The sequence below is a fragment of the Miscanthus floridulus genome, chromosome 7 (assembly GCF_019320115.1).
Source record: "Miscanthus floridulus cultivar M001 chromosome 7, ASM1932011v1, whole genome shotgun sequence".
In the NCBI taxonomy this organism is placed as follows: domain Eukaryota; kingdom Viridiplantae; phylum Streptophyta; class Magnoliopsida; order Poales; family Poaceae; genus Miscanthus; species Miscanthus floridulus.
The window spans coordinates 23,410,657-23,437,007 of NC_089586.1; the positions used below are offsets into that span (position 1 = coordinate 23,410,657).

General features: G+C 47.9%; 1 protein-coding gene across 2 annotated transcripts; it reads left to right on the forward strand.

The window, feature by feature from the left end:
* Nucleotides 1-1,003: 1,003 nt before the first annotated feature.
* Nucleotides 1,004-2,679, forward strand: LOC136462835 (protein POLAR LOCALIZATION DURING ASYMMETRIC DIVISION AND REDISTRIBUTION-like). 2 transcript variants are annotated; one of them, XM_066461883.1, is made up of 3 exons: nucleotides 1,004-1,463; nucleotides 1,566-2,011; nucleotides 2,118-2,678. In XM_066461883.1, exons 1-3 carry the CDS (start codon nucleotides 1,178-1,180, stop codon nucleotides 2,484-2,486), a joined length of 1,101 nt encoding a protein of 366 aa, XP_066317980.1. In that variant the 5' UTR covers nucleotides 1,004-1,177; the 3' UTR covers nucleotides 2,487-2,678. The 2 variants fall into 2 exon arrangements, with proteins under 2 accessions (XP_066317980.1, XP_066317979.1); XM_066461882.1 differs by having other exon boundaries at nucleotides 1,004-2,011; nucleotides 2,118-2,679.
* Nucleotides 2,680-26,351: the final 23,672 nt, after the last annotated feature.

The window sequence follows — 26,351 nt, forward strand, 5'->3', positions numbered from 1 at the left end:
AGTGGGAGAGGGAGGTCGGGAGGAGGGAGGAGAGGCGCGGTGCGAGGCCGAGCGGAGCGGAGAGGGAGGTCGCGCAAGCGCAGAGCGGAGAAGGGTGAGGCGCGGTGCCTAGAGCGCGAGAGGGGAGTGTTTAGGGTTTTCTATTTTTGTTTATATATTGGAGATGGTAGTGGGCTAGTGTGAGCCAGGGTTAACCGAGGTGGTTACTAGCCCGACTGCCCTTTCTCGAATAACTGAGGCTGGCAATCGGGCCGCCCGCCTCTGAGGCCGTTTTGTAGACGTTGCACGAAAGATTTTGTGTAGCGGTGTATTTTACGAGTAAAAAGGCCACCTGCCGCCCGGCGCACGTTGCCACGCTGGCAGCTAGCTCACCGCCGATGCCGACGCGTTCCGCACTTCCGCCTGCATGGGCGGCCGGCCGGTCAGCCGACGAGAAGCAGGCCGGATTTATTATATAAATCAATCAGCGTTCTTGGCCGCTTGCTTGCTTCTGGCCGGGGTTAGACTTGTCGCGGGTCCCTGGCGGCTGGCGGCCTGGTGGGGCTGCGGGGACGGACGGGGCCATGGCCGATAGGGCGCTTGCTTGACACTTGCAGCATTCACGGCCATGCCTCCCCAGCCGCGCGGCGGGTTGCTTTCACCCGCGTAATCTCCAGCACTGCGTCGCCGATCAGCAGTTGCTGGCGGACCATATGACGACTATACATGCATCAGACTCACAGACTGAGACGGCCCCATGTTGGACTTGATGATGGCCCTTTTTCTTCTTCCCTGTCGTCCCAAGTGTACTAGTTGGATACAGCACTGCTGATCCACCTGTTTTAACGACTCAATGTCCCGTCAGGATAATCGCAATGTCATGCATGCACAGTACGCCTACTAATCTAGCATATGGGTCCAGAAGACTTGACATCGAAATAGGCAAAGCCACAGTGAGGAATCCGGTGATTTCCCACCTTCGTCTATAGGAAATGGAATGTTCTTGTCTGGGGCAGCTGCCACACGGTCCGGCAACGGGAACACGACGACGTGTCGCGTGCCCCCACCGTACTAGCGCCATCCAGCTCCGTTGCCGCCCCGGCCCTCTTCTGTCCACTCCGGCCGATCCACTCCACACGCCCACTTCGACGCGCGCGTCTCGTGCTCGGTGCTCCGAGCTCCTGCGCGCGCACACGCGATGGCCTCCGCCGGCGACGGCGACATCGGGGAAGCAGCAGAGGCAACGCCTGCGAGGAACAGGAGGACGATCTACGACTACCTCGGCGAAGGCGAGGACGGCGAGGAGGCCTCGCCGCCTTCCCCGAAGACTCCGCCGCGGCTGCGTCTCCCGACGTTCACCTGCGCCAGGATCTGGTTCGGCAGGATTGGCAGGAAGCGCGGCGGAAGGGGTAGCCGGAAGGAGGCCGCCGCGGCCGAGAAGAGCGAGGACGCGTCCGTGGATTCCTCAGTTGCGCGCGCGCGTGGTCACTCTCTCTTTTTAACCTCCACGTCGTCGTCGTCTAGTTGTGTTGCCAACTTGTCATCGATCCCTGATTGCTCCCGGCCATCATATTCATATATCGCAGGATGGAAGCAAGCGGCGGCGGGAAGCAGCGGCAGCGGCAGTGTGGCGGCCGGGCAAACCGGGATGGGGCTAAGCATGCTCTTCCTCCTGGCGAGGACATGCGTGGAGCTCAACCGGATGGCCGAGGTGCGCGCGCAGATGGAGATGCTCCTCAAGGAGATCCGAGACGAGGCTAGCAGGGTTAAGGGCGGCGCCGCGGATGATCACGTCGTCCTTGTCACGCCGAAAGCCTGCAACAACCTGGGGCCGTCGTCGACCACTACCACCACCACCGCGTCGTCGTCGAGCTGCGTCTCGGACACGAGCACCACCAAATGCCTGGAGATCCGGCTCGGTGAGGACGGGGAGCGGGCGTCGTCGGAAGCAGAGGTCGAGGCAGAGCCGGCTGCACGGCGCCATCAACCGCCAGAGTGCAAGTGCGACACCGAGCAAGACACTCCTGATCAGGTACAGATCTTTGTTCGCGTTGCGTGCGTGTATGTCGTCCGCCCGCGAACGGAATGAATGAGCTGGCACGTTCTAATCCTCTGATCTTTGCGGCGTTTGATTTTAGTGTTCGGTCCAGTCGTCGTCGTCCGACGACGACGGCGAGTTCATCGAGCTGGAGGGAGGGCGGTTCGGCACTGGCCGCGGGAATTCCCAGCGAGGCGCCGTAGCCGTCGACGAGAGCGACGACGACGACGACGACGAGTCGTGCGAGCGGCGGCACGAGGGAGGAGTATCGGCGACGGAGCTGGAGCGGAGGCTGCACGAGCTCCAGCACCGGCAGGACAGGCAGCGGATCGAGGCGCTAGAGTCGGCGCTGCGGCGCGCGCAGCGGAAGCTGACGGAGAAGGAGATGGAGGCGCGGCTGTGGCAGGACACGGCCACACTGGCGCTGGGGCAGCCAGTGCCAGTGCCGCGGGACGGACAGGGACAGTGACCTTGCGCTTGCAGTGGCAGCTAGCGTGCCGTACGGGCTGTACATGTACTGTACAGCTAGCGTGCGTACGTTGCTTGGGGCCCGGTTTTCTGTGTGACAGTGGGGACTGAGGGCTTGCGAGAAGCAGGTGTGTTTTTTAGAGGCCGACAGGCCGTTTGGTCTCTGTAATTTGTACACAATGTATAAGTGTTGGATTTAATTGAGTTTGTCCAGTTTTTATTCAGCAATTAAATAAAATAAAATTCCAAGGTCTAAGTTAATGCTAGATATAATTTGTTGTGTCCTTCATGTAGTGTAACTTAGGGTTTGATGATGGTTGATGAGAGGTTAAGTGCATAATGACCATTATGTGTCGGTGGATCATGATTTAGTGGTTCATGGTGTCACAGTGGTTTCCGTTACCAGTAACGGACAATTCATTTGTCGGTTTTCACAAGTTACTTGTAACAGACAATGACATGATGGCTACTAACTCTTCATGCATCTAGCTCTTCAACTTCATCTTCCTTTGTCACTGCATAAAAGGGGACACTCTCTCTCTCTCTTGTACGCGAGAGAGAAGAGAACACATAGCCAGAACACCATCATGGTGCTGTTGTGCTGCTCTCTGCCATTCCCGTCTCGGTTCTTGCGCGCACAGGAATAGGGAAAGCAGGCCTCCGAAATCGGCGCCGTTTGCGAGTTCATCTGCTCGGGTGAAGAACGACAATCAGGTTTTTGGGGAGCGTCTTCACGCGACTGCTCGTTCGTTCGTTCTTCTTCCTGTTACTTCTCGACGGCTTGGGGTGATCGACACTGCAACGTTATTGCACGGTATCGAGCGAGATGACTACATCAACAACCGCTATGTCAACTAGCGTCAACTCTGGTGCCGCTGGGTATGCTGTTGCAACCCATCCTTTGTTATATATGATTAAAATCATGGTGATTAGTATCATGTACATATTTGTTGCACTTAGATCACACGTGCACATGTCTGACATCACAAACATGTTATTTATAATTTTTTGGATTAAATTGGTACTGAATTTACCTAAATTTCTAACGATCCATAAACCTGATAGGCATTTTCGGTAGTCGGCTTTGCGAGTATGCTGAAACCAAATGTTTTTTAGGGCACACATTACAAGAGGTGGCGTCAGAGATGCATGTTATGGTTGACTGCTATGCACTGCTACTTGTTGCCAAACCTAGATCAGTTGGACCGCATACTCCTGAGGAGGAGCGTGCGTTCCAAGACACTGATACTACGTTCAAGGGGGCAATAATCAACGTGTTAGGAGACTCCACAGTAGATGCATATGTGACTCTACAAACTGGTAAAGAGATGTGGGATGCACTTGAGGCCAAATATGGAGTGTCTGATGCTAGTAGTGAGTTATATGTCATGGAGCGGTTTCATGACTATAGGATGGTTGATGACCGTTCTGTGGTTGAACAAGCTCATGAGATATAAACACTGGCAAAAGAACTCGAGAATTTTGGTACGGTGCTGCCGGATAAGTTTGTGGCAGGCTGCATTATTGCTAAGCTGCCACAGGCTTGGATAGACTTTGCTACTTCTCTGGAACATAAGAGACAAGAGTTTGGCATCGCCGACCTCATTGCCTCTTTAGATGTTGAAGAGAAGGCGAGAGCTAAGGATGTCCGCGGCAAGAAAATTATTGAGGAAAGTTCTAGTGCCCATGTTGTGCAGAAAAATTCTCAAAATTCTCATAAGATGAAATTCAAGTAAGAGCTCAAACAAAAGACCACTACACATTTTTAGAAGAAGAAGAACAACAAGAAAAAAAGGAAATTGCTTCACTTGTGGTAAGCCAGATGCTAGGGACTGCGAGGACAGCAAGTGGAAGCCCAAAAAGAAATATGCAAACATAGTCGAGGCTGATGGAGGAACATCGGGGTATGGTAATTTATTACCTATAGTTCTTTCAGTTTGTCATTCACCTAATTGGTGGGTTAACACAGAAGCTAATATCCATGTGTGTGTTAATATTTATTTGTTTTCTTCTTATCAGGTCAGGAGAAGTTCCTCCTTGTTGATGGGGAATGGAGCGCATGCGGTTGCTCATGGTGTTGGTAAGGTTAATCTGAAGCTTACTTTGGGGAAGACCGTACAACTGAAGAACATGCAACATGTCCCCTTAATAAGGGAGAATTTAATTAGTGGTTTTATGTTATGTCGGGATGGTTATAAACTTGTGTTTGAATCTAATAAGTGCATACTTTCTAAGTATGGAACCTTTGTGGGTAAAGGCTATGAAAGCGGAGGCTTGTTCCGCTTGTCCTTAACTAATGTATGTGTTAAGTCCGTGAACAATGTGAGTTGTGATGTTGAATTTAATGTTTGGCATTCATGTCTTTGTCATATAAATTTTGGTTGCATGACTCGCTTAGCTGGTTTGAATTTAATCCCGAAATTTGATTTGATCAAAGGTTCTAAATGCCATGTATGCGTGCAATCAAAGCAACCTCGCAAGCCGCACAAGGCTGCTGAGGCGAGGGACTTGGCACCTTTAGAACTAATCCATTCTGATTTGTATGAAATAAATGATAAGTTGACCAAAGGTGATAAAAGATATTTCATGGCATTTATAGATGATCGCACTAGATTTTGCTACGTATATCTATTAAAATCAACTCGAGTGCCCACAAAGCATTGAATTATTTTAAGATCTATAAAGCTGAGGTAGAAAACCAACTCGAGGAGAAAATTAAACGGTTGCGGTCTAATCACGGGGGAGAATATTTCTCAAATGAGTTTTTTGAGTTTTGCGCAGAGCATGGTATTATTCATGAGAGGACACCGCCATACTCACCACAGTCCAATGGGATTGTCGAGAGAAAGAACCACACTCTAACTGAGTTGGTTAACGCTACGTTAGAGACTATGGGACTATCTAAGGAATAGTGGGGTGAGACAATATTGACAGCATGTCATATCCTGAAGAGTGCCCACAAAGAATAAAGAAATTACACTATTCGAGGAATGGGAGAAGAAGAGATTAAATCTTTCTTATCTGCGAACATGGGGTTGTTTTGCAAAGGTGAATGTGCCAATTAACAAGAAGCGAAAGCTTTGAAACAAAAACTATTGATTGTGTCTTTCTCGGTTATGCTATTCACAACGTGTGTTACATATTTTTAATAATAAATTCTAGAGTGCCTGATGTGGATGTTGGTACTACTATGGAATCTAGAGATGCTACATTTTAGAGCGAATTGCCTATGAAAAATACACCTAGCACTTCTAGTCATGATTCTATAACATTTTCATAGTTGCATGAACCAATAGAACATGCTGATATTGAAACCAACGTGAAAAATCATGAGGAGGACAATAATATAGTCACTCGAAAGAGTAAGAGACGGATGTGGCAGAACTGCCCGAAATAGCACGCTTCCGGAGATGCTCATCTTCCACTAGACACTAAGCGCCCCGAGAGCTGGCTACATCGGACGGTTTCCGTCGAGCACACCACAAGGGAGAACTTGAATAATCCATGTTTTTTCTCTAGGATCCAATAATGAGAACAAGTTTACAATACTTAGTCCATTTCATACAACAAGAGTTCTTAGAAATACATTATTATAATACAAAGTCCAGAGTGCGGAATTTAAACACCAGAATTATAATAAACATCTAATGGTAGAATACAAGGATCCGTCTGTGCCCACCAGAAGAATCCTCCACACAACAGCTACTCTTCAAACTGCACCTACAACTGGGGTAAATAAACTCTTAGTACACAATGTACTCGCAAGACTTACCCGACTAGTGAGAATAATTTCCTGACTCCAAAGGATATAATAAGCTTTATGGTTTGCTGGGTTTTGTTTTTGCGGAAAGCAATACTAGTAGTGAATCCTTATGTATGTTTCTTATTAGCAGTCATGATTAGTTCATTATCTAACCATTCTATGTAAGCACCTGTTCTACTTTCAAGCAAGAGTTGAGCAAACAGATCTATTTCACCATCTTTTATCTTCTAGTTCTTACTACGGTGCTAGATTGTAGACAAGTCGTACCGGATTACCCAGCAATTCATGAATCATTGTGCTCAGCTAGGTACTCCGAAACACATACCCCGCTTGTAACCCAGGCACAAGGAGGACCAACCCATCGCTCTCCTGTCAAGGGGTCTAGGTCTCCGTCCAAACTTGGACTCCAAGCCCCCACACCTAAGTCTCAGACTCAGTGTGGTGCTTAAACCTCCACCATCCCTACCTCCAATTAGTCGGTCCAGAAAGAGCCGGAACCCATGATAAGAGAGCAACGAGCCTTCCCTGCTCTCATAAACAAGTATGCGCTCAGGATAATAAGTCTGTGACCTGACTAGAATCCAATGCAATGGCTGGTCCTTAACTGACATGGACAGGGAAAACAGTGTAACCAATCTATACCCCGTTGGCCACAGGAGACAACCTCTTACACCCACCAATACCCGTACCATATCTCTGCCCAGTCTCCATTTCTTTTCACCATTTTATCATGTGAGTGATAATAATAATCACCTATTGTGAGTAACGGCAGGTTACTCACGCTACCGAAAAACCTAAGCATAGCAGCTACTCGACCTATGCTAGTAGGACTCATAGATAGGTATATCTATGCATGTAGTTTCAATATAAATTCTATAACGTAAATGCACATCATATATATATTTCTAGTGATTATTCAAAATAAGGGTTATGTACCGGGGCTTGCCTTGGGCAGGCATGGTGTCAGCTAAGTCAGTCAGTGGTGGCTCTGGGACCTCCTCCTATACGAGAATCTCCTCTTCATACTCTTCAATCACCTCCTCGAACTCGTGATCTCCGATGGTCACGATCTCCGCCAACTCGTTCTCTACATGCATGCGATGATGATGCAACACTTAGCATTAAGGCCGCATCAACTCTTAAAATAAGAATACACATGGTAAACTACTAAGCTAGCTCTAGTGACTAGGATTCTAAGCTAACTATCATCTTCATCAAGTAAAGTGTTGGGTTCGACTAACAAACACCTAGATTTATAAATGAAGAATATATCTTTATTTCTATTAATGATTTAATGTATATTTGAAACAAAGAGTATTTAACTACCCTTATGTTAAGTCTATTCTACAGCTACAAAAATTACAGTGAGCACATAATAATATAATAAAGCTAGTGTAAAATTTTCAAAGCTGAAGCTATCACCATTCTATCACAAAAATTCCTACAATTATTTAACCTAATCATATTAAGCACTCTCAAATAATTCAATAGCCACTGGTATCAACAAATATGTATATGAACTAACTACACTAATAGATAGAGCATAATTTTAGAAACCTAACAAAATTGGTTTTATAATTTTTGGACATCTACAGAATTTGCTACAATTTTCCAAAGATCAGCTCAAAACTAAATTAGAAAAACATTTGCTAATTCGCTGGAAAAAGGAAAACCAATTCTCATGCGGCCCATCCACATGGCCCACACGTGCGCAGCCCGCGCGCACGCAGCCCGCAAGCATAGACCATGTGAAGCAGGCCCAGGTGCGAGGCGGGCGACGGTAGAGAGATGGGAGACAAAGCGAGGACGGTGGAATACGGCCAGGGATCTGCTGTGACACGCCTTGGCGGGACACGGTTGATGTAACCATAGCGACCCAGTCTAGCCACTAGCGAATGAGCATGTGCGTGTTCACAGCGGCCTAGCCCGCACGCCACAGCGCCATCAATGGTGTGACGATGGTGGGTGCAACCACGTGCATAGAATCAAACCGGGCCAGGGCGCAGAGCATTGCGTCGTAGACTTGAGCGCAGGGGTGATGGCAGCGGTAGTAGGTGTGTCGTGAGGCACGGTGGACTTGGTAGCACACTAGCATGCAGGGTGGGTAGTAGCGCACAGTGACTGCGCAGTAGCAGCGGCGGCCTCACACGGCAGCGCCCATGACTATTCCAATGGCACGCGGCTAGCCCAGCGCGGCAACACAAGGGCATGCGTGAGGCGCACCGAAGCGGCGACATCAACCACTGACGCGCGGTGACCGCGCTCACGTGGGGGAAGCAAAACGGAAACATGATGTGCACGGATTTTAAAGCTTCTACCATGACCAAACCGTTACTCCTAAACATAAACGGTCTTCACTACACTCAATATGGTATATGAGGCTACTTAATCAAGCTATAACACTACACCGCTCTTTAACCTAATTCTTCAAAATAGTTTGCTAAACGTAGCAATGTCTAACTGTCAACAGACTTTGAAAATTTTTCTAAGTTTTGAGTTGAACTCTATTTCAAATTGTATTTCTAAGCTATTGGAAATATTAGCTAGCAAGGTTATTTTTCAACAGCAAGTATTTCATCATCTTCTACAAAGTTCACACTTCAAACTTTATTGAAGCCCCATATATAAGTTCTATAGTAATTTTACTCAATAAAAATTGCTTTACAACCATACTTGATAATTGTACGAATCGTGGAGTAACTTTTCTTTTTTCATTCTTATTGATCATTTTAGTTGAAATACTTCACCTATTCATTTCATCACATGCATTACCCCATAAGTATGATGCTCATGACGTGTTTTAGTAAATAATTTAGGGTGCAACACCGAGGGTGTTACAGCTCTTCCCCCCTTAAACAAAATCTCATCCGAGATTTCATGTGCCTAGTGTAGGAAAAGAGATAAGAAATAAATTTTGATTTAAACAATTACCCCGGTGAACTAGAAAGAAGGTGTGGATAATGCTTCAAGATATAGCTTTCTTGCTCCCATGTTGCTTCGTCCTCCGAGTGATTTTACCACTAAACTTTGTAAAACTTCACCATATTGTTTCTAGTCACTCTTTCTTTTTTGTCCAAGATCTTGACAGGATGCTCAATATAAGACAAGTCAGGTTAGAGGGGAAGTCCTTCAATTTCTACAGCTTCATCAGGGACCCACAAATATTTCTTTAACTGAGAAACATGGAAGATATTATGCACTGCTGACAAAATATCTGGGAGCTGGATACGGTAGGCAGCACAACCACACCGGGCCAAAATCTTGTAAGGTCCAACATAGCGAGGGGCTAGGTTCCCACGGACACCAAATTGATGTACACCACTCATGGGAGATACCTTGAGATACACATGATTATCAACTTCAAATTGCAAGGGCCTTTAAATAGAGTTATAGCCATTGGACGTGCGGGGTAAACCCATAATAAAATCCATGGAAATATCCTCCCATTTCCAAACAGGGATAGGCAAGGTCTGCAAAAATCCTAGGGTACGCATATGGTCTGCCTTAACTCTTCCACAAGTGTCACACTCCGCGATGTACTTGGTGATATCCTGCTTCATATTTGCCCACCAATATAAGTGGCGCAAATCATGGTACAGTTTGTTACTTCCTGGATGGATGGACAACTTGGAATGATGAGCTTCATCCAAAATCTTTCTCCTAAGCTCCTCACTTGATGGAACAACCAATTTGTTCTTGAACCTCACTACACCTTGATCATCAATACTAAAATGTGGACCACGCTCTTCGGCGATTAATTTCTTAATGTGAGGAATTCCTAAAGTATCTTGCCTTTGCTCTATAATAATTTGCTCAAGTAAATCCGAGACTAGAGCAATATGATCTAACACCTTAGCTTGGTTGAGAGACAAGGGTGCTTCTTCAACTTGATACGACTTCTGGCTCAAAGCATCAACTACCACATTAGCTTTTCTAGGATGGTAATGAACCTCCAAATTATAATCCTTGATTAGCTCCAACCATCTCCATTATCTCATATTCAGCTCAGACCGAGTGAAGATATATTTGAGGCTCTTGTGATCTGTAAAAATATGTACTTTATTTCCCAACAAATAATGCCTCCAAATTTTTAGAGCGTGCACCACAGCAGCCAGCTCTAAATCATGGGTGGGATAATTCACCTCATGCTTTTTCAGCTAGCATGAAGCATAAGCTATCACACATCCATCCTGCATAAGCACGCATCCCAGTCCAATCCTTGAGGCATCACAATACACATCAAATGGCCTGTCAATATCTGGTTGGGCAAGAATAGGAGCAGTTGTAAGAAATTTCTTCAGGGCTTGGAAAGCTTCTTCATAAACCGGACTCCATACAAACTTGACATCTTTCTAGAGTAGCTTGGTCATCGGCTGAGCTCTTTTGGAGAAGTCAGAAATGAAGCACCAATAATAACCAGCAAGACTAAGGAACTAACAAATCTGATGCACTGACTTGGGAGACATCCAATTTAACATGTCATGCACCTTACTTGGGTCTACAGAGATACCTTAAGGTGTCAGAACATGTCCCAAAAACTGCACTCGATCTAACCAAAACTCACACTTACTGACTTTGGCATATAGCTTGTGTTCCCTTAATCGAGTTAGTACTATCCAAAGATGTTGTGTATGCTCTTCTTGGTTCTTAGAGTATATCAAAATGTCATCAATGAACAACACTACAAACTTGTCTAACTCCAGCATAAAGACTGAATTCATGAGATACATGAAGAATGTAGGAGCATTGGTGAGACCAAAAGACATCACTAGGTATTCATACAATCCATACATAGTAGAGAAAGCTGTCTTTGGTATATCTTATGGCTGGATCTTAATTTGATGATACCTAGAATGAAGATCAATCTTTGAAAACAATTTGGCACCAGCCAACTGATCGAACAAAGTATCAATATGAGGTAAATGATACTTATTCTTAATGGTTACCGCATTGAGAGGGCAGTAATCCACGCACATCCATAGAGTACCATCCTTCTTTTTTACAAAAATAGCTAGACAGCCCCATGGTGAAGAACTAGGATAGATAAATCCCTTCTCCAATAATTCATCTAACTGCTTCTTCATTTTAGCTAGTTCTTTAGGAGTCATGCGGTAGGGACACCAGGAAATAGGAGTAGTGCTAGGTTCTAACTCAATGGAAAACTCCACATCTCTATTCGGTGGCAACCCAGGTAGATCTTTAGGAAAGACATCTAGGAACTCACAGACCATAGGAATAGATACAAGATCAGGAGAAGCTTCAACATGAGCCACAACTGGTAAGGCTAGATCTGAGGGCATAAGAAGAGACATCCTATCCTCAGAAGAAGGAAGTCATAACTCAACAACTCTCTGCTTTAGGTCCAAGACTACCCCATAAACTCACAACCAGTTTATGCCCAGAATTGCATCTATGCCTTGCCCAGGCAGCACCATGAATTAGAGACAGTAAGTGTGAGTGGCTAGCACTAATCCGATTGTGTCTGTCCGAGTATTAACACACAACTATGCACTAGGAGTACTGATTGTATAGGCAATAGGTATAGCCATAAGAGATATAGTGTGCCTCTGTGCAAACCCCATGCTCATGAATGAATGTGATGCACCAGAATCAAACAACACATATGTTGGGTAGGAATCAATGGTAAACATACCAGCAATCACCAGTTCATTCTGCAAGATCTCCTTAGCCTTAGTGAAGTTGACTTGCTATGGGGGGTATGACCTCGGATACCCACGGTAGACCACATGGGCTACGCCATTAGGGGCGGCCCAGCCCATAAGATGAAGTCTTATGGGGAATGACTTTGCTTAGCGCCTCCCATAAGACATCTAGAAGACATCCTAAAGATACTATGAGATCTATTAGGATATGTATGATCCCAAGATTCCTGTAATTAGTTATTACTTTCTAGTTATCTCTCAGATCTAACCGACTTATAACCCTGCTCCCCGGACTATATAAGGCGGGCAGGAACCCCCTCCAAACACACGCAATATCATACGATAGCCAATACAAACCAACAGACCATAGGAGTAGGATATTATGTCATACTAATGGCCTGAACCTATCTAACTCAAGTGTCTCTGTTGCCTTCTTGTTCTTGATCTCACGCACCTCTGTCAATCAATCTACCTTCATGGGATACCCCTCGGAGGACCGCCGACGATATTCTATCGACAGTTGGCGTGCCAAGTAGGGGCTTGCGTGCTGTTTCCTTGTTGAACAAGATGGCTTTTTCCATAGGATCTTTGCCCCTCCCATAGCCTGGCCAGATCCTCACAGTCAGATTGATCTCCTAGATCATCAACGCTAACGAAGTCGGAGAGCTCCTCGAGCCAGCACAGGTCAATTCTATGTCGATCATCCCCGCACCTGTGACTACAGATCCGATCTCGGAACCACCCCTGAGCTCGCCTTCATCAGCAACTCGCCACCCACTTCCTCGCTACTAGAGGAGGTAGATCAACAACGATGATCTGGTCGAGTCCATCGATCGGATCGGTCTGAAGCTCGCCGATTGCCTCTCCATCGCCAAATCGGCTCTGGACACTTTGGTTCAGCACTGACCACCCTTCGATCCAAATTTATCGGAGGCTGCTCAAAAAACTCTAGGAGTTGTGGCTCTACCCTTCGGGCTCACCAACATTGCCACCACCCACCAAGATGCCCTAAGGGGCAAATTCACCGACCAGGTGGGAGACATCCTTCCTCTCACCGACTAGATCACTGACCAGCCTCCACCGGCCGTCAACATGCTCCACGTCAGGCGATGCTCTAGAGTGTCCCTCCAGACCATCCCGAAGGAGAATCTAGATTCTGAGTCCCAACGCTCTAAGGAGACCCTCGCCAAAACCTTCACCGAGCAACTTCCTCTCCTTCCTTTCCAGGGTGGTGCGATCTTCAACGTCAGCATCGACAGCCCCCCTCGGAACGGTGAGACTGAGGAGGAATGCGCTGCTCGTGAGAACCAAAACATCAACCACACACAATGCCTAGCAAACAAGAATGCCCTCACGATGGCCAAGCAGCAGCTCGACTCGCAAGGAAGGCCACTCTAGTGCAACCTTGACGAAGACTTTCTCCACGTTGACAGCCACGGCATCTTCAAGACTCCAAGCACCAATTTGGCAGTGGCCACCAATGAGCTCGCCCGCCTCCCACAGACGCTTGAGCTCACCAAGGTCGCCGCCATGCTTAAAGCGACGCACTGCCAGGTCAATGAGATTTGATAGGATCAGAGACCTTCATACTCCACTACTTCGATTCGTCGATCAGTCGCCACAAGAACCGATCGCCGCCAAAGTTGCTTCACTGACCAACACCACGATGACAGGCAACCCCTCCTGGGCGGAGCTAGAGGCAACCATGCCGAACACCATCGCCAACACGACCAGGAGGTTGACCAGGACGTCTAGGTGCACCTCAACAATCTCCAAGATGCACGACGACATATCAATGAACGCCATTTCAGTCACCATGAGGACGAAGTACGCCGCCACCAGGAGTATGAGCAAGAGTACGACAACCTAGACTCAGCCCTCGAGACAATCATCGGCGGCAATACTGTAGATGATGGCGTCGACAACCCCGAGGGGCCCCCGGCATTCACAAGGGTGCTCTGAACACTTCAGTGGCCCCGTGGTTTCAAAATCACTAGGGTCGAGCCCTACGAGGGAAGGATGAATCCAACATAGTGGTTATAGGCTTATGCCACTACTGTTCATGCCACCGGGGGAGACACTAGTATCATGGCAAACTATCTTCCCATCATGCTCGCGCTAACCATCATGAACTGGTTTACTAGCCTTGCCCTAGACTCCATCGGATCCTGGGATGAGCTAAAAAAGTCTTCACTGACAATTATATGGCTACGTGTACGCGATCGAGAACCAAGCATGATCTCAACCGCATCAACCGGAAGCCATCCGAGCTCCTCCATAGCTACATCCAACGCTTTTCCGAGATGAGGAATTCAATTCCAAACATCATGGAAGCCAAGGTCATCATCGCCTTCATCCGAGGACTCCATCACCGCGAGCTTCACTCTAAGTTCAACCGTAAGCCACCCACGGGGATCAGTGAGATGATCACAACCGCCAACCAGTACGCTGACGCCAAGGAAGCCAAGGTGCGCTTCAATGAGGATGCGGGCACTCATCGCCCAACACGCCACTACGACGATCGCTTCGATGACCGCTGCCACGATGACCGCAGTTATCATCGTGACAACGGTCATGATCAGCTAGAAGGACCCAAAACTGGTCAAAATCGCCGCCGCCGGCCAGACCACATCGTCGCTACCGTCAATGATCCTCGCGCCAAGCACAACTATGATGAACAGTATAAGAAGATCCTCGATGGCCCATGCCCTCTCCATAAGAATGACAAGCACAAGATGAAAAACTGCCTTAGTTTGGCTAAGGAGTTCTAGGACAAAAAGCTAGATGACGACGCCAATGATGGAGCTGGAGGTCACCGACCACCTAGGGGCAATGACAATGCCTTCTAGGACTACGACAAGGTGGTCGCCACCATCTTTGGGGGCCTTGCCTCCACCGAGAGCAGAAGAGAACTAAAGCTCGCTGCACGGTGGGTGCTCAACGTCACTACGGAGGACGCTATCGCCAACCCTAGCTATCGCCCATGGTCTGAAGTCCCCATCACCTTCAGTAGGGCCAACCAGTGGGTGGACATTCCCTACATAGGGCATTTCCCCCTTGTCCTCGATGCAACCGTCTAGAAGGTACTTTTTAGAAAAGTGCTCGTCGATGGTGGGAGCGCTCTGAATCTCCTCTTCACCAGAGCCCTAAAGGAGCTGGGCCTCGGATTAGCGGATCTCACACCCTCCAACTCCTCCTTTTAGGGTGTGGTACCTAGTAGGGCCTCCAAACCACTTGGAGAGATCACCCCACCAGTATAGTTCGGCATGGCAAGCAACTACTGCGTTGAGCACATCAACTTCTACGTCGCCGATTTCAACACCGCCTACCACGCCATACTTGGTCGGCTAGCTCTGGCCAAGTTCATGGTTGTACCACACTACGCGTATCTAGTGCTGAAGATGCCTTCGCCTGTAGGAGTTCTGGCCCTATGGGCCAACCTCTCCATCACCCATGCCTATGAGACAGAGAGTCTTGCCCTCGTTGAAGCCTCCGACCTCTCCATCCAGATGGCCAGCATGGTCACCGAAGCTAAGATGTTGTCTGCCAACAACATGGAGATCCCAGAGCTGGAGCCTCCCCGTGCCTTCGCCAAGTCCAAGGAAATAAAGGAGGTCGGACTCGGCCTCGACGACCCCTCCAAGACCATGAAGATTGGGGCTCACCTTGACCCCAAATAGGAAAGCATGCTCGTCTCCTTCCTACGTGCCAACACCAATGTGTTTGCTTGTAAACCTACAGGCATGTCGGACATACCACGGGAGAAGATTGAGCACTCCTTGAATGTCTCACCGAACGCCAAACCGATCAAGCAGAAACTTTGTCGATTCACGCCAGATAAGAAGGAGGCTATTAAGGTAGAAATAAAATAGCTCTTAGCTGCCAGATTTATAAAAGAACTGTATCATCCTGAGTGGTTAGCAAACCCTATTCTTGTTCAAAAAAAAGAATAAAGAATGGAGAATGTGCGTTGATTACACTGATCTTAACAAACGCTGCCCTAAAGACCCCTTCGGTTTGCCTCAGATAGATGAGGTTGTAGACTCCACCGCTAAATGCGAACTACTCTCCTTCCTTGACTGTTACTTTGGCTATCACCAGATCTCCCTCAAGGAAGAAGATCAGATCAAGACGTCGTTCATCACGCCCTTTGGTGCGTATTGCTACACCACCATGTCCTTCGGACTCAAGAACACCGGGGCAACTTATTAAAGGGCTATCCAGATGTGCCTCGATCAATAGATTGGCCGCAACATCAAAGCTTACATCAATGATGTGGTCATCAAGCCTAAGACCGCCGATGATCTTATCACCGGTCTCAAAGAAACGTTCATCAACCTAAATAGGTACCAATGGAAGCTGAACCCTTCAAAGTGCATCTTTGGAGTTCCATTTGGTATCCTCCTAGGCTACATTGTCAGCGCACGAGGCATCGAGCCCAATCCTGACAAGGTCTCCACCATCACCAATATGAAATGACCAACATGCATCAAGGATATACAAAAGCTTACAGGCTGCATGGCTTCCTTAACCCGCTTCATATCGCGCCTCGGCGAAAAAGGGCTATCTTTCTTCAAACTCCTCAAGGCCTCTGAGTGCTTTTCCTGGTCAAAAGAGGCAGACATAGCTTTTGAGCAGCTTAAGTTGTTCCTAACAAAGCCTCCGACCATGATGGTGCCACGGCCAGACAAAACTCTCCTAATCTATATCGTCGCTACTTCTCGCATCGCCAGCATAGCAATTGTGGTCGAACGTGAGGAGGCTGGGCACGCCAATAAGGTGCAATGTCCGGTATATTTCATCAGCAAGGTTCTTAATGAGCCCAAGACTCGTTATCCTCAGGTTCAGAAGCTGCTATACACTGTTCTAGTTAGATCATGCAAGCTCCGCCACTACTTCGAGTATTATAAGATCGCTGTTGTCACTGAGTTTCCTCTGGGGGGGACATCCTCCACAACAAAGAGGCCAGCAGTTATATCATCAAGTGGGCTGTCGAGCTCAGCACTTACTCCATTGAATTTAGAAGTAGACCTACAATCAAGTCTTAGGTGCTTGCTGATTTCATCGCTGAGTGGACCGAGATCCAAGAGCCCATCGCCACCACCTGCCCTAAGCACTGGGTGATGTACTTCAACGGTGCCCTTAACATCAACAGTGCTAGTGTGGGCATTCTATTCATTACGCCAACCAAGGATAAGCTATGATACGTTCTCCGGATACACTTTTCGACCTCCAACAATGCCGCCGAATATGAAGCATGTCTCCATGGACTCTGTATAGCCGTTGAGCTCAGCGTCAAATGCCTCATGGTATACGGAGACTCCGCGCTGGTCATCAACCAGCTTAACATAGACTGGTCTTGCTCCAGCGAGAAGATGGATGCATATTGCGCCGAAATTAGGAAGCTTGAAGGGAAGTTCTACGGTATCGAGTACCACCACGTGGTACGCAATCAAAATCAGCTCGCCAATTACTTGTCCAAATTGGGCTCCTCTCGCGCCATGATTCTGCCAGGGGTCTTCGTTCAAAATCTTCTGGCGCCATCCATTATGGAAGAAAATGAAATTTAGGAAGTTCCCCCTGCCGAGCAGCTGGTACTTACGGTACCTTTGCCGGCCATCGATTGGAGGGAACAGTTCATCAAGTACCTCTCCAGCACTAAAGTACCTGCCAATAAGACTAAAACCGAACACCTAATCTGACAAAGCAAACATTACGTGCTGATGGACAGCAACTTGATGAGGAAAAGCACCAAGGAAGGGATTCTGCAAAAATGCATCACCCAAAAAGACGGAGTGAAGTTACTTCTCGAAATTCACTCTGGTTCCTGTGGCAACCACGTGACATCGAGAACATTGGTCGGCAAAGCTTTCTGAGCTAGTTTTTACTGGCCCACGGCCATCTCTGATGTAGAAGACCTCATCCGACGTTGCACGTGCCCGCACAAGAGCTGCAGACCATTCTAGCTTCCTGGCCCTTTGCATGCTAGGGACTGGACATGATTGGCCCTTTTAAAGCCAGCGCCAGGTGGCTTCCAGTATGTGTATGTTGCCATTGATAAATTCTCCAAGTGGATCGAGTATAAACTGCTCGTCTCAGCTACTGCAAAAAAGCAGTCGAGATCTTCGAAGACATCATCCATAGATTCGGTCTCCCAAACAGCATCATCACCGACCTCGGAACTATATTTATTGGCCATCACTTTTGGGACTTCTGCAAAGATTGTTGCATCTCCATCAAATATGTCTCTGTTGCCCATCCTAGAGCCAACGGCCAGGTCGAACGGGCGAACGGCATGATCCTTGATGCCCTCAAAAAGAGATTATATCAGAAAGAAGAAAAGTACCCAGGCAGATGGCTCAAGAAGCTACCAGCTGTAGTCTAGGGACTGCGTACTCAAGCTAGTTGCAGCACCGGTGTATCTCCATACTTCTTGGTCTTACAGATCAGAAGCCATACTACCAGCGGATATTGCCTTCTGAGCACCTAGGGTGGAAAATTATGATGAAGAGCAAGCCATAGCTGTTCGAACAGAGGCCATCGATAGGGCCAAGGAAGAACACCTAATCACTTGCATCCACACAGCCAAGTATCTAGAAGGCTTGCAGAGATACTACAACCACAATATCAAAGGTCGTTCATTTGCTATCAGTGACCTCGTTCTCCGCAGGAAACAAAAAACCGAAGGGATGCATAAGCTTTCCTTCCCCTAGGAAGGGCCTTACGTCGTCAAAGACGTCACCCGACCAGGGTCTTATCACCTATGTGACTTAGATGGAATTGATGTTCCCAACTCTTGGCACATCGAGCACCTCATACGTTTCTATCCATGAAACGCCCTAGATATGTACTCTCCACTTTATGATGAATAAAGTTTTGATCTCCATAATTCATCTCCATTTTTTCTCCATTATGTTTAAATATCCACTTACGGTCGCCGGGATCAACGCCACTCCATGACGAACTCCAAAACGAAATCACCGAACATGTTTTCTCCAAATCACCAAACACATTTTCTCCAAATCGCTAAACATGTTTTCTCCAAATCGCCGAACACGTTTTCTCCAAATCTCCAAGATCTTTCGCCGATCAGCGAGCAGCATACGTTCTGTTCTATTCTTTATGGAAAAGACCCAGTCTCCGATCCCTCCCTACACGCGCCATAGGCTCTGTGCTCTGCATTATGGGTGGTTGGCGGTGGTTCCTTGGTCACGCCTGTTCCTCCTACATGCCCATGGGCTCTGCGCTCAATGTTATGGACTATGGGCTGGCCAAGGCCGAGAGCGCAGCATAGAACTAATTGCTCAGACACCACTACTACTACGTACATCTCCAAGTTATTTCGACAACTGCCGAGCAGCACATGTTCTACTCTCTTCTCTATGGAGAAGACCCAGTCTTCGATCCCTCCCCACACGTGCCATGGGCTCCACGCTCTACGTTATGGGTGGTCGGTTGTGGTTCCTTGGTCACGCCTGTTCCTCCTACACGTGCACGGGCTCCATGCTCGACGTTATGGACTATGGGCTAGCCAAGGCCATGGGGGTCAGTAGGAAACTAACTACTTGGACGCTACTTATACTACATATAATTGCGTTATGGTTAAAACTACGAAGATTTTTCACTGAACTACAAGCAAACTGCATACACATGCACCTTATAACATTTATCACATACATAAGTGTTTTTTGTGCTATCGCGCATTCTAACTACACTATCTAGAAATTACAGATGATAATCTCTGAGCAGATCACCGAGCTTTGCCATCACCGCTCATCTCACCAAACAGGTCGATGTCACCGGCCAGCTTTTTTGCCGCATCCTCCACCTCATCGTCTAGCTACTAAGTCCCCACCTCGCTTAGCCCTTCGGTGAATCCACCCTCTATGGCCTGAAGGTTAATGGATTGATAGTGGGACTGGACCACCGCAAGGGCATGAGTAATGCCGATAACAATGACATCGCGATTGAAGTTCTTGAAGCTCTCCCATGCCATCTTGCACCTTTTGATGATGATGTCCGGGCACGGTGGCCTGCCATTGGGTTGAGGGGCCACCTCCAGGTCGACGCAGTCGAGCACTGGTTTGACTCCAGCAACCATAGCGTCAAACTTGTCCCTCTATGTTCGGGCATCCTACTCCAGCACATCGAATTGCGCTTTAACCCTCCGACGGTAGTCTGCAAGCATTACAAAGTTCTATCAAGAAAGGAAACTACTTTAGCATTAACTATGACCAGGGTGTACTTACTGTTCAACTCCTTGGCCAGTTTATCTGCTCGCCCTGTCTCCTTTGCCTTCTCCTCTCGGAGTTGTTCGAGGGCTTGGCGCAACTAGCCAAGCTCTATGTTTTGCTCTACAAGCACAACAGTCATCGCAAAAAATATGGTTGTTCATCAATACAAAGCACATTCGTGGATATACCGTACCTGCTTTCTGCTCGGATACACTTCTGAGCTACTTGAAAGTCTATTCTAGTTGTGTGGATGCACTCGCCAGCTCCTCAGACTTGCACTGCGGCTGCTCGAATGCAGCCATCAGCTACTCGGACAGGACCCCTTTCTGGTGTTCCAGATCTCGCGCGTTGGACTCAGCAAGGTCTCGCTCATGCCAGGCTCTCTAGATGTTTCTCTCCATTATGTTCATCACCTTACTGAGTTTTTTGTTCTCTTCGGTGAGGGGTTCCATCCTCTTTATCAGCTGATGTCGTTGCTCGATAGTCTGAGTTATCCCATGCAAATACACAATTATAATGATGAACTTCGATCTCCAACGTCAAAAAGGAACACTCCAGATACAGTACTAACCTTGATTTGTTTCATCAGTCCGGCAAGGGTGGTCTTCAATCTCCTCATCTCCCTGGAGGTGTCTTCTTCCTCGATAATCACCACCTCGTCACCGCGCTTGCAGAGGATTCGGACAACTTGGGGTTGAGGTTCAGTGCGCTCGATCTCCTCCACCTCGTCCTCTTCCGCTACAGCTCGAGGCACCACCGGGGGGCTCCATGGCCGGACAGCGGCTTTGACCATGCCCCACGACACCTCAGGAAGTGCCATTTGCTCCTCGGGCACCACCGGCTTCACCGCCCCAGACTCTAGCACATTGCCGGCCACTCCAGCCTCTACTCCTGAAGACCTGGTGGTTCTCGTCGTTGCCTCGAGCACTGTCGTCGATCCATCCATCGCCAACATCGCTCGTTCATCATCACCAAGATCGCTAGTAGCAGCGATTGACTCCTCCTCCAGCTATCGAGCACTCGAGGACTCTAGGATGGTAGCTGCCAGTGTTGCTTCTACCATGGGATCAGCCCTCGGTGGTTTGGTAGTCTAGACTAGTGGGGTCAGACCCTCCGCATGTTTCACACTACATCAAATTAGTTCATCAAGCACCAAAAAAGCTAAGACATGACAACAAAGAAACTCTAAGGAAAGGATACTCATAGTTTGGTCTGCCAAAATAATTTCTTGAACCAGTGACGCCTACCCGAGTACATAGGCGTAGCCATGGGGTCAACTTCCATGCTCTGGGTGGAGGTCCGGTTTCCTCCATCGTTGGCCTCTGTTTCGTCTACCGCCTTACCACTCCCTCCGCCTACTGTGTAGGGACTCCCATCGTCTGCTACTTGGGGGCTCCCATCGCCTGCTGCTTGGGAACTTCTTCACCTCTCCTCAATTGTTCTTCCATGCGCGTGCTGCATGGAGGTGCTTCAGTGCTCGGCGGAGGAGCCACCGAAGTTTCGTCATCATCCGACCACTCGAGCACCGCGGTCCTCCGCTTTTGAGTGGTCTAGTCGCCACCAAGCAAGATGCCACTTGGTTTGAGGGGACTAGCGGATGTCGTCTTCCTCTTCTTCTAGGCTGGCTCATCTGTCGCTGCACTTTTTCCCCGAACCTTCTCTGATACTAGGGGCAAATTTTCTGTCCAACCAGCGTCAGTGCCCTCAGACTCTAGCGAAGCACTGGCCGCATCTTCCTTAGGCTAAGTCGGTGGTCGAGCGTCTACACCCCTTGGTCAATCATCCCTTGGCCAATCACCCCTCGGCACACTAGAGAAGTACACCGCTCTTTCCTACAAATGGATCTTCGCATAAGTGAATCAATTCACTGCTCGACAATGCTTCAGGATTAAAAGTATCAAGAAAAAACAATTGAGATGGTTACTTGAGGAGGTAGATTTGTATAGTTGAAGGCCCTCGTTTACTTTGGCCAACTAAACAAGGCATTGGGAGCGAATAGCTCTGCGGCCCGCTCTAGGATAATTTGTTTTGTCAGCCGTTCGATCCTCTCTTGGGTCCCATCGTCATCACCTCTGTAGTCAAAACCCGGGTGGGCCCTCTCCTTGCAGGGCTAGATTCAGCGCACTATGAAGCTCGCCGCCACTAGTTCGCCGCTAATCTCTACACCTTCAAGCAGGTCGAGGAGCTCCCTTGTTCCATGTTAGCACTATTTGGTTTCTCCGACCAGCTTTTCTGGTTCTTCGGGATATGGTGGACGTCCCAACAGATTGTAGGGTGACTCTATTTCATGTAGAACCACTTGGAGTTCCACCCTTTTAGAGAAGTGTTCAGTGGTACATTAATGTATTCACTGGCCATTCCATCCCGGAGCTACATGTATACGTCGCCGACCACCTTGGAACCACCACCGCCCTTCTTCTTCAACTAGAACAAATGTTTGAAGAGGTTGAAGTGCAGCAGAACCCCTAGAAATGTCTCACAAAAATGAATAAAGATTGAGATGTGTAATATGGTGTTGGGGTGGAGATTGCACAGACTAATCGCTCAGAACTCCAGTAGATCCCACAAGAAAGGATGAATAGGGAACCCCAATCCATGCTAGAAATAATCCTCGAAGACTACAACTTCATCCATGTTAGGCATCGGGAATGGCTCACCACTAGCTGGCCGCCATCCGATAGTGATGCGGTCAGGTGGCATGCCCGCCTCCACCAATCTCTCGAGTTCTGCCTCCCCCATGCGCGATAGCACCACTCTTTATTGCGACTGGCTCCCGCTCCTGCCTTCTTTGGGCTTGCCTTCTTTGGGTTCACAACTCTCCTCTTTGGCGCCATCTCTCAGATCTGGATGAAGACTGGCATCGAGAGTGTGCTGGATACGAATCTGGAAATGTGAGGGTTGAGCATGAAGATGGAATGGCAAAGTGGCAAAGGTATGAACGCGGGATGCGGTGACGTAGTTATGAAGCACTTTCCCCACCCTTTCGCATTCGAGGGTTTTTTGGGAAACCGTTCCCGTGATTTTTGCCGCTTTGAATTCTCCAACACGGCCTGTTGGGCCGTAACCTGGGCTTTCACGCAACAGTAGCCCACGTTGCTCATTTATCGCTACGTGACTGCGTCACCTACTATCAGGCTCGGGGACTAAGTGGGCACACTTCACCTAGCGGTGAATGTGCTCTCTCTCATTCTATGGCTACACTCAAGGGCTAGCTGCCTACTTGGCTAGTCTTTTATTATTCTTCTACTTTGGACCCTGGCACCACAAGACTACGTAATCTACTGTCAGGCTCGAGGACTAAGTGGGCACACTTCACCTCGTGGTGAATGTGCTTGCTTTATTCTGGAAGACTCCACGCCTCTTTAAGCTGAAGAAGACTATCTCCTTTTCTCATGGTCGGACTCTAAGTGGGCACACTTGGTCTACTGTGAGGAAATTTTTGATTCTAAACTTGAGCTCCTTACACCCTTATGGCAAGCTATGCCTAGGTTATGCTGCTTGGCTATATTTCATGCTGCTCGGTGACAGTACACGCTGCACGGCAACTGCTCACAATTGCTCGGCAACTCATCATGGTGGTCGAACCATGAGTTCGACTGCTCAGCTTCGTTCGCACCTGCTCGAACAAGCTCAAGATGGCATTTGCACAACGGATATAAGGTGCTCAGGGACTAGTTGTGGGGGGTATGACCCCGGATACCCATGGCAGACCGCATGGGCTACACCCTCAGGGGTGGCCCAGCCCACAAGACAAAGTCTTGTGGGGCACGACTTTGCTTGGCGCCTCCTGTAAGACATCTGGAAGACATCCTGAAGATACTACGAGATATGTTAGGATATGTACGATCCCAAGATTCCTGTAATCAGTTATTACTTTTTGGTTATCTCTTAGATCTAACTGACTTGTAACCCTGCTCTCCGGACTATATAAGGTGGGCAGGGACCCCCTCCAAACACACGTAATATCATACGATAGCCAATACAAACCAACAGACCATAGGAGTTTGGTATTATGTCATACTGATGGCCTGAACCTGTCTAACTCGTGTCTCTATTGCCTTCTTGTTCTTGATCTCACACACCTCTGCCGATCAATCTACCTTCATGGGATACCCCTCGAAGGACTACCGATGATATTCTATCGACACTTGCCCAGAGCGGCTTACGGGCACCTTCTTCTTGATAATCATCTGCTTGACCAGATGGGAGTTGGTTGAGGGCTGGGAAGACTGCACAAGCTAGTTCTGTAGACACTCTTGAGAATAGTGGCCTTCCTTGCCACACTCGAAACAAGCACCAGGCTTGTTCCCCTACCCCTAATGAGGTAGAACATACTGTCCCTAAGGCTGCTATTGCACCTACTGAGTAGGTGCATGGTACTAAGTAGAAGGTGCCTGGTAGGTTTGTAGAGGCTGACGGAATGACTGCCCACTCGAAGACTGATAGGGCACCGCCTGACAACCTGCACCTTCTAAGCCTGGGGGTGACTAGAAGACCTAGTAATCAAATGCTTGCACTTCCACTCAGCCTAAGAGTGACACTGAAGTCCTTCCAATGCAATAGTAGCATTCACTATAGCACCAAAAGTCTAATAGTTCCCTATGTATAGCTCCTTCTGTAGACTACAAGAGAGGCCATGATAGAAATGGTCCCTCTTCTTCTCATTAGTATCGATGTGGGTCCCAGCATACTATGACAGATGGTTGAATTTATTCACATAATCCATCATAGACATACTCCCTTGCTTTAGGTCTAGGAACTCCATCAACTTCATGTTCAGCACACCAGCAGGAATGTAGTACTCTCTGAAAGCAGCGGTAAACTCCTACCAAGTCACACGGTGATCCACCAACTATATTGCATTGAACGTGTCCCACCATGCTCTAGTAGAACCCAACAACTGCTGTGCTGCCAAGCGCACCTTCTGCTCCTTAGTTATAGTGAGTAGCAGAAACTTCTGCTCTAGAATATGAAGCCAATGCTTCGCATCCAGAGGCTCAGCAGTCTACGTGAACGTGGGTGGGTGTGTCTTCAAGAAATCCTAGTAAGAATAGGGTCCCTCAGGACCATGAGCACCACCCCCATTCCCGCCATTGCCTCCATGGCCCCCACGGGCGAAGCCACCAATAGCCTGGGCTAGCATCTCCAAGGCACGAGCTGACTCGCGCTGAGCAGCCAGCTGCATGAACTAATAGAACATGCTGATATTGAAACCCATGTGAAAAATCATGAGGACAATAATATAGTCACTTGAAAGAGTAAGAGACGGATGTGGCAGAACCGCCCAAAATAGCATGCTTTCGGAGACGCTCGTCTTCCACCAGACACTAAGTGCCCTAAGAGCTGGCTACATCGAACGGTTTCTGTCGAGCACACCACAAGGGAGAACTAGAAGAATCCATGTTTTTCTTGAGGATCCAATAATGAGAACGAGTTTATAATACTTAGTCCATTTCATACAACAAGAGTTCTTAGAAATACATTATTACAATACTAAGTTCAGAGTGTGGAATTTAAACACTGGAATTACAATAAACATCTAATGGTAGAATACAACGATCCATCTGTGCCCACTAGAACAATCCTCCACACAACAGCTACTCTTCAAACTATACCTGCAACAGGGGTAAATAAACTCTGAGTACACAATATACTCGCAAGACTTACCCGACTAGTGAGAATAATTTTCTGACTCCAAAGGATATGATAAGCTTTATGGTTTGCTGGGTTTCCTTTTTGTGGAAAGCAAGACTAGTAGTGAATCCTTATGTATGTTTCTTATTAGCAGTCATGATTAGTTCATTATCTAACCATTCTATGTAAGCACTTATTCTACTTTCAAGCAAGAGTTGAGCAAACAGATCCATTTCACCATCTTTCAACTTCTAGTTCTTACTACGGTGCTAGATTGTAGACAAGTCATACCGGATTACCCGACAATTCACGAATCAATGTGTCCAGCTAGGTACCATGAAACACACGCCCTGCTTGTACCATAGGTACAAGCAGGACCAACCCATCACTCTCATATCAAGGGGTCTAGGTCCCCGTCCAAACTTGGACTCCAAGCCCCCACACCTGGGTCTCAGACTCAGTGTGGTGCTTAGACCTCCACCATCCCTGCCTCCAACCAGTCAGTCCAGAAAGAGCCAGAACCCATAACAAGAGAGCAATGAGCCTTCCCTGCTCCCATAAACAAGTATGTG

Coding starts and splice junctions, on each gene's coding strand:
- LOC136462835 (XM_066461882.1), top strand. CDS start 1,178: ATGGCCTCCGCCGGCGACGGCGACATCGGGGAAGCAGCAGAGGCAACG. Junction 2,012..2,117: donor AGCAAGACACTCCTGATCAG/GTACAGATCTTT, acceptor GTTTGATTTTAG/TGTTCGGTCCAGTCGTCGTC.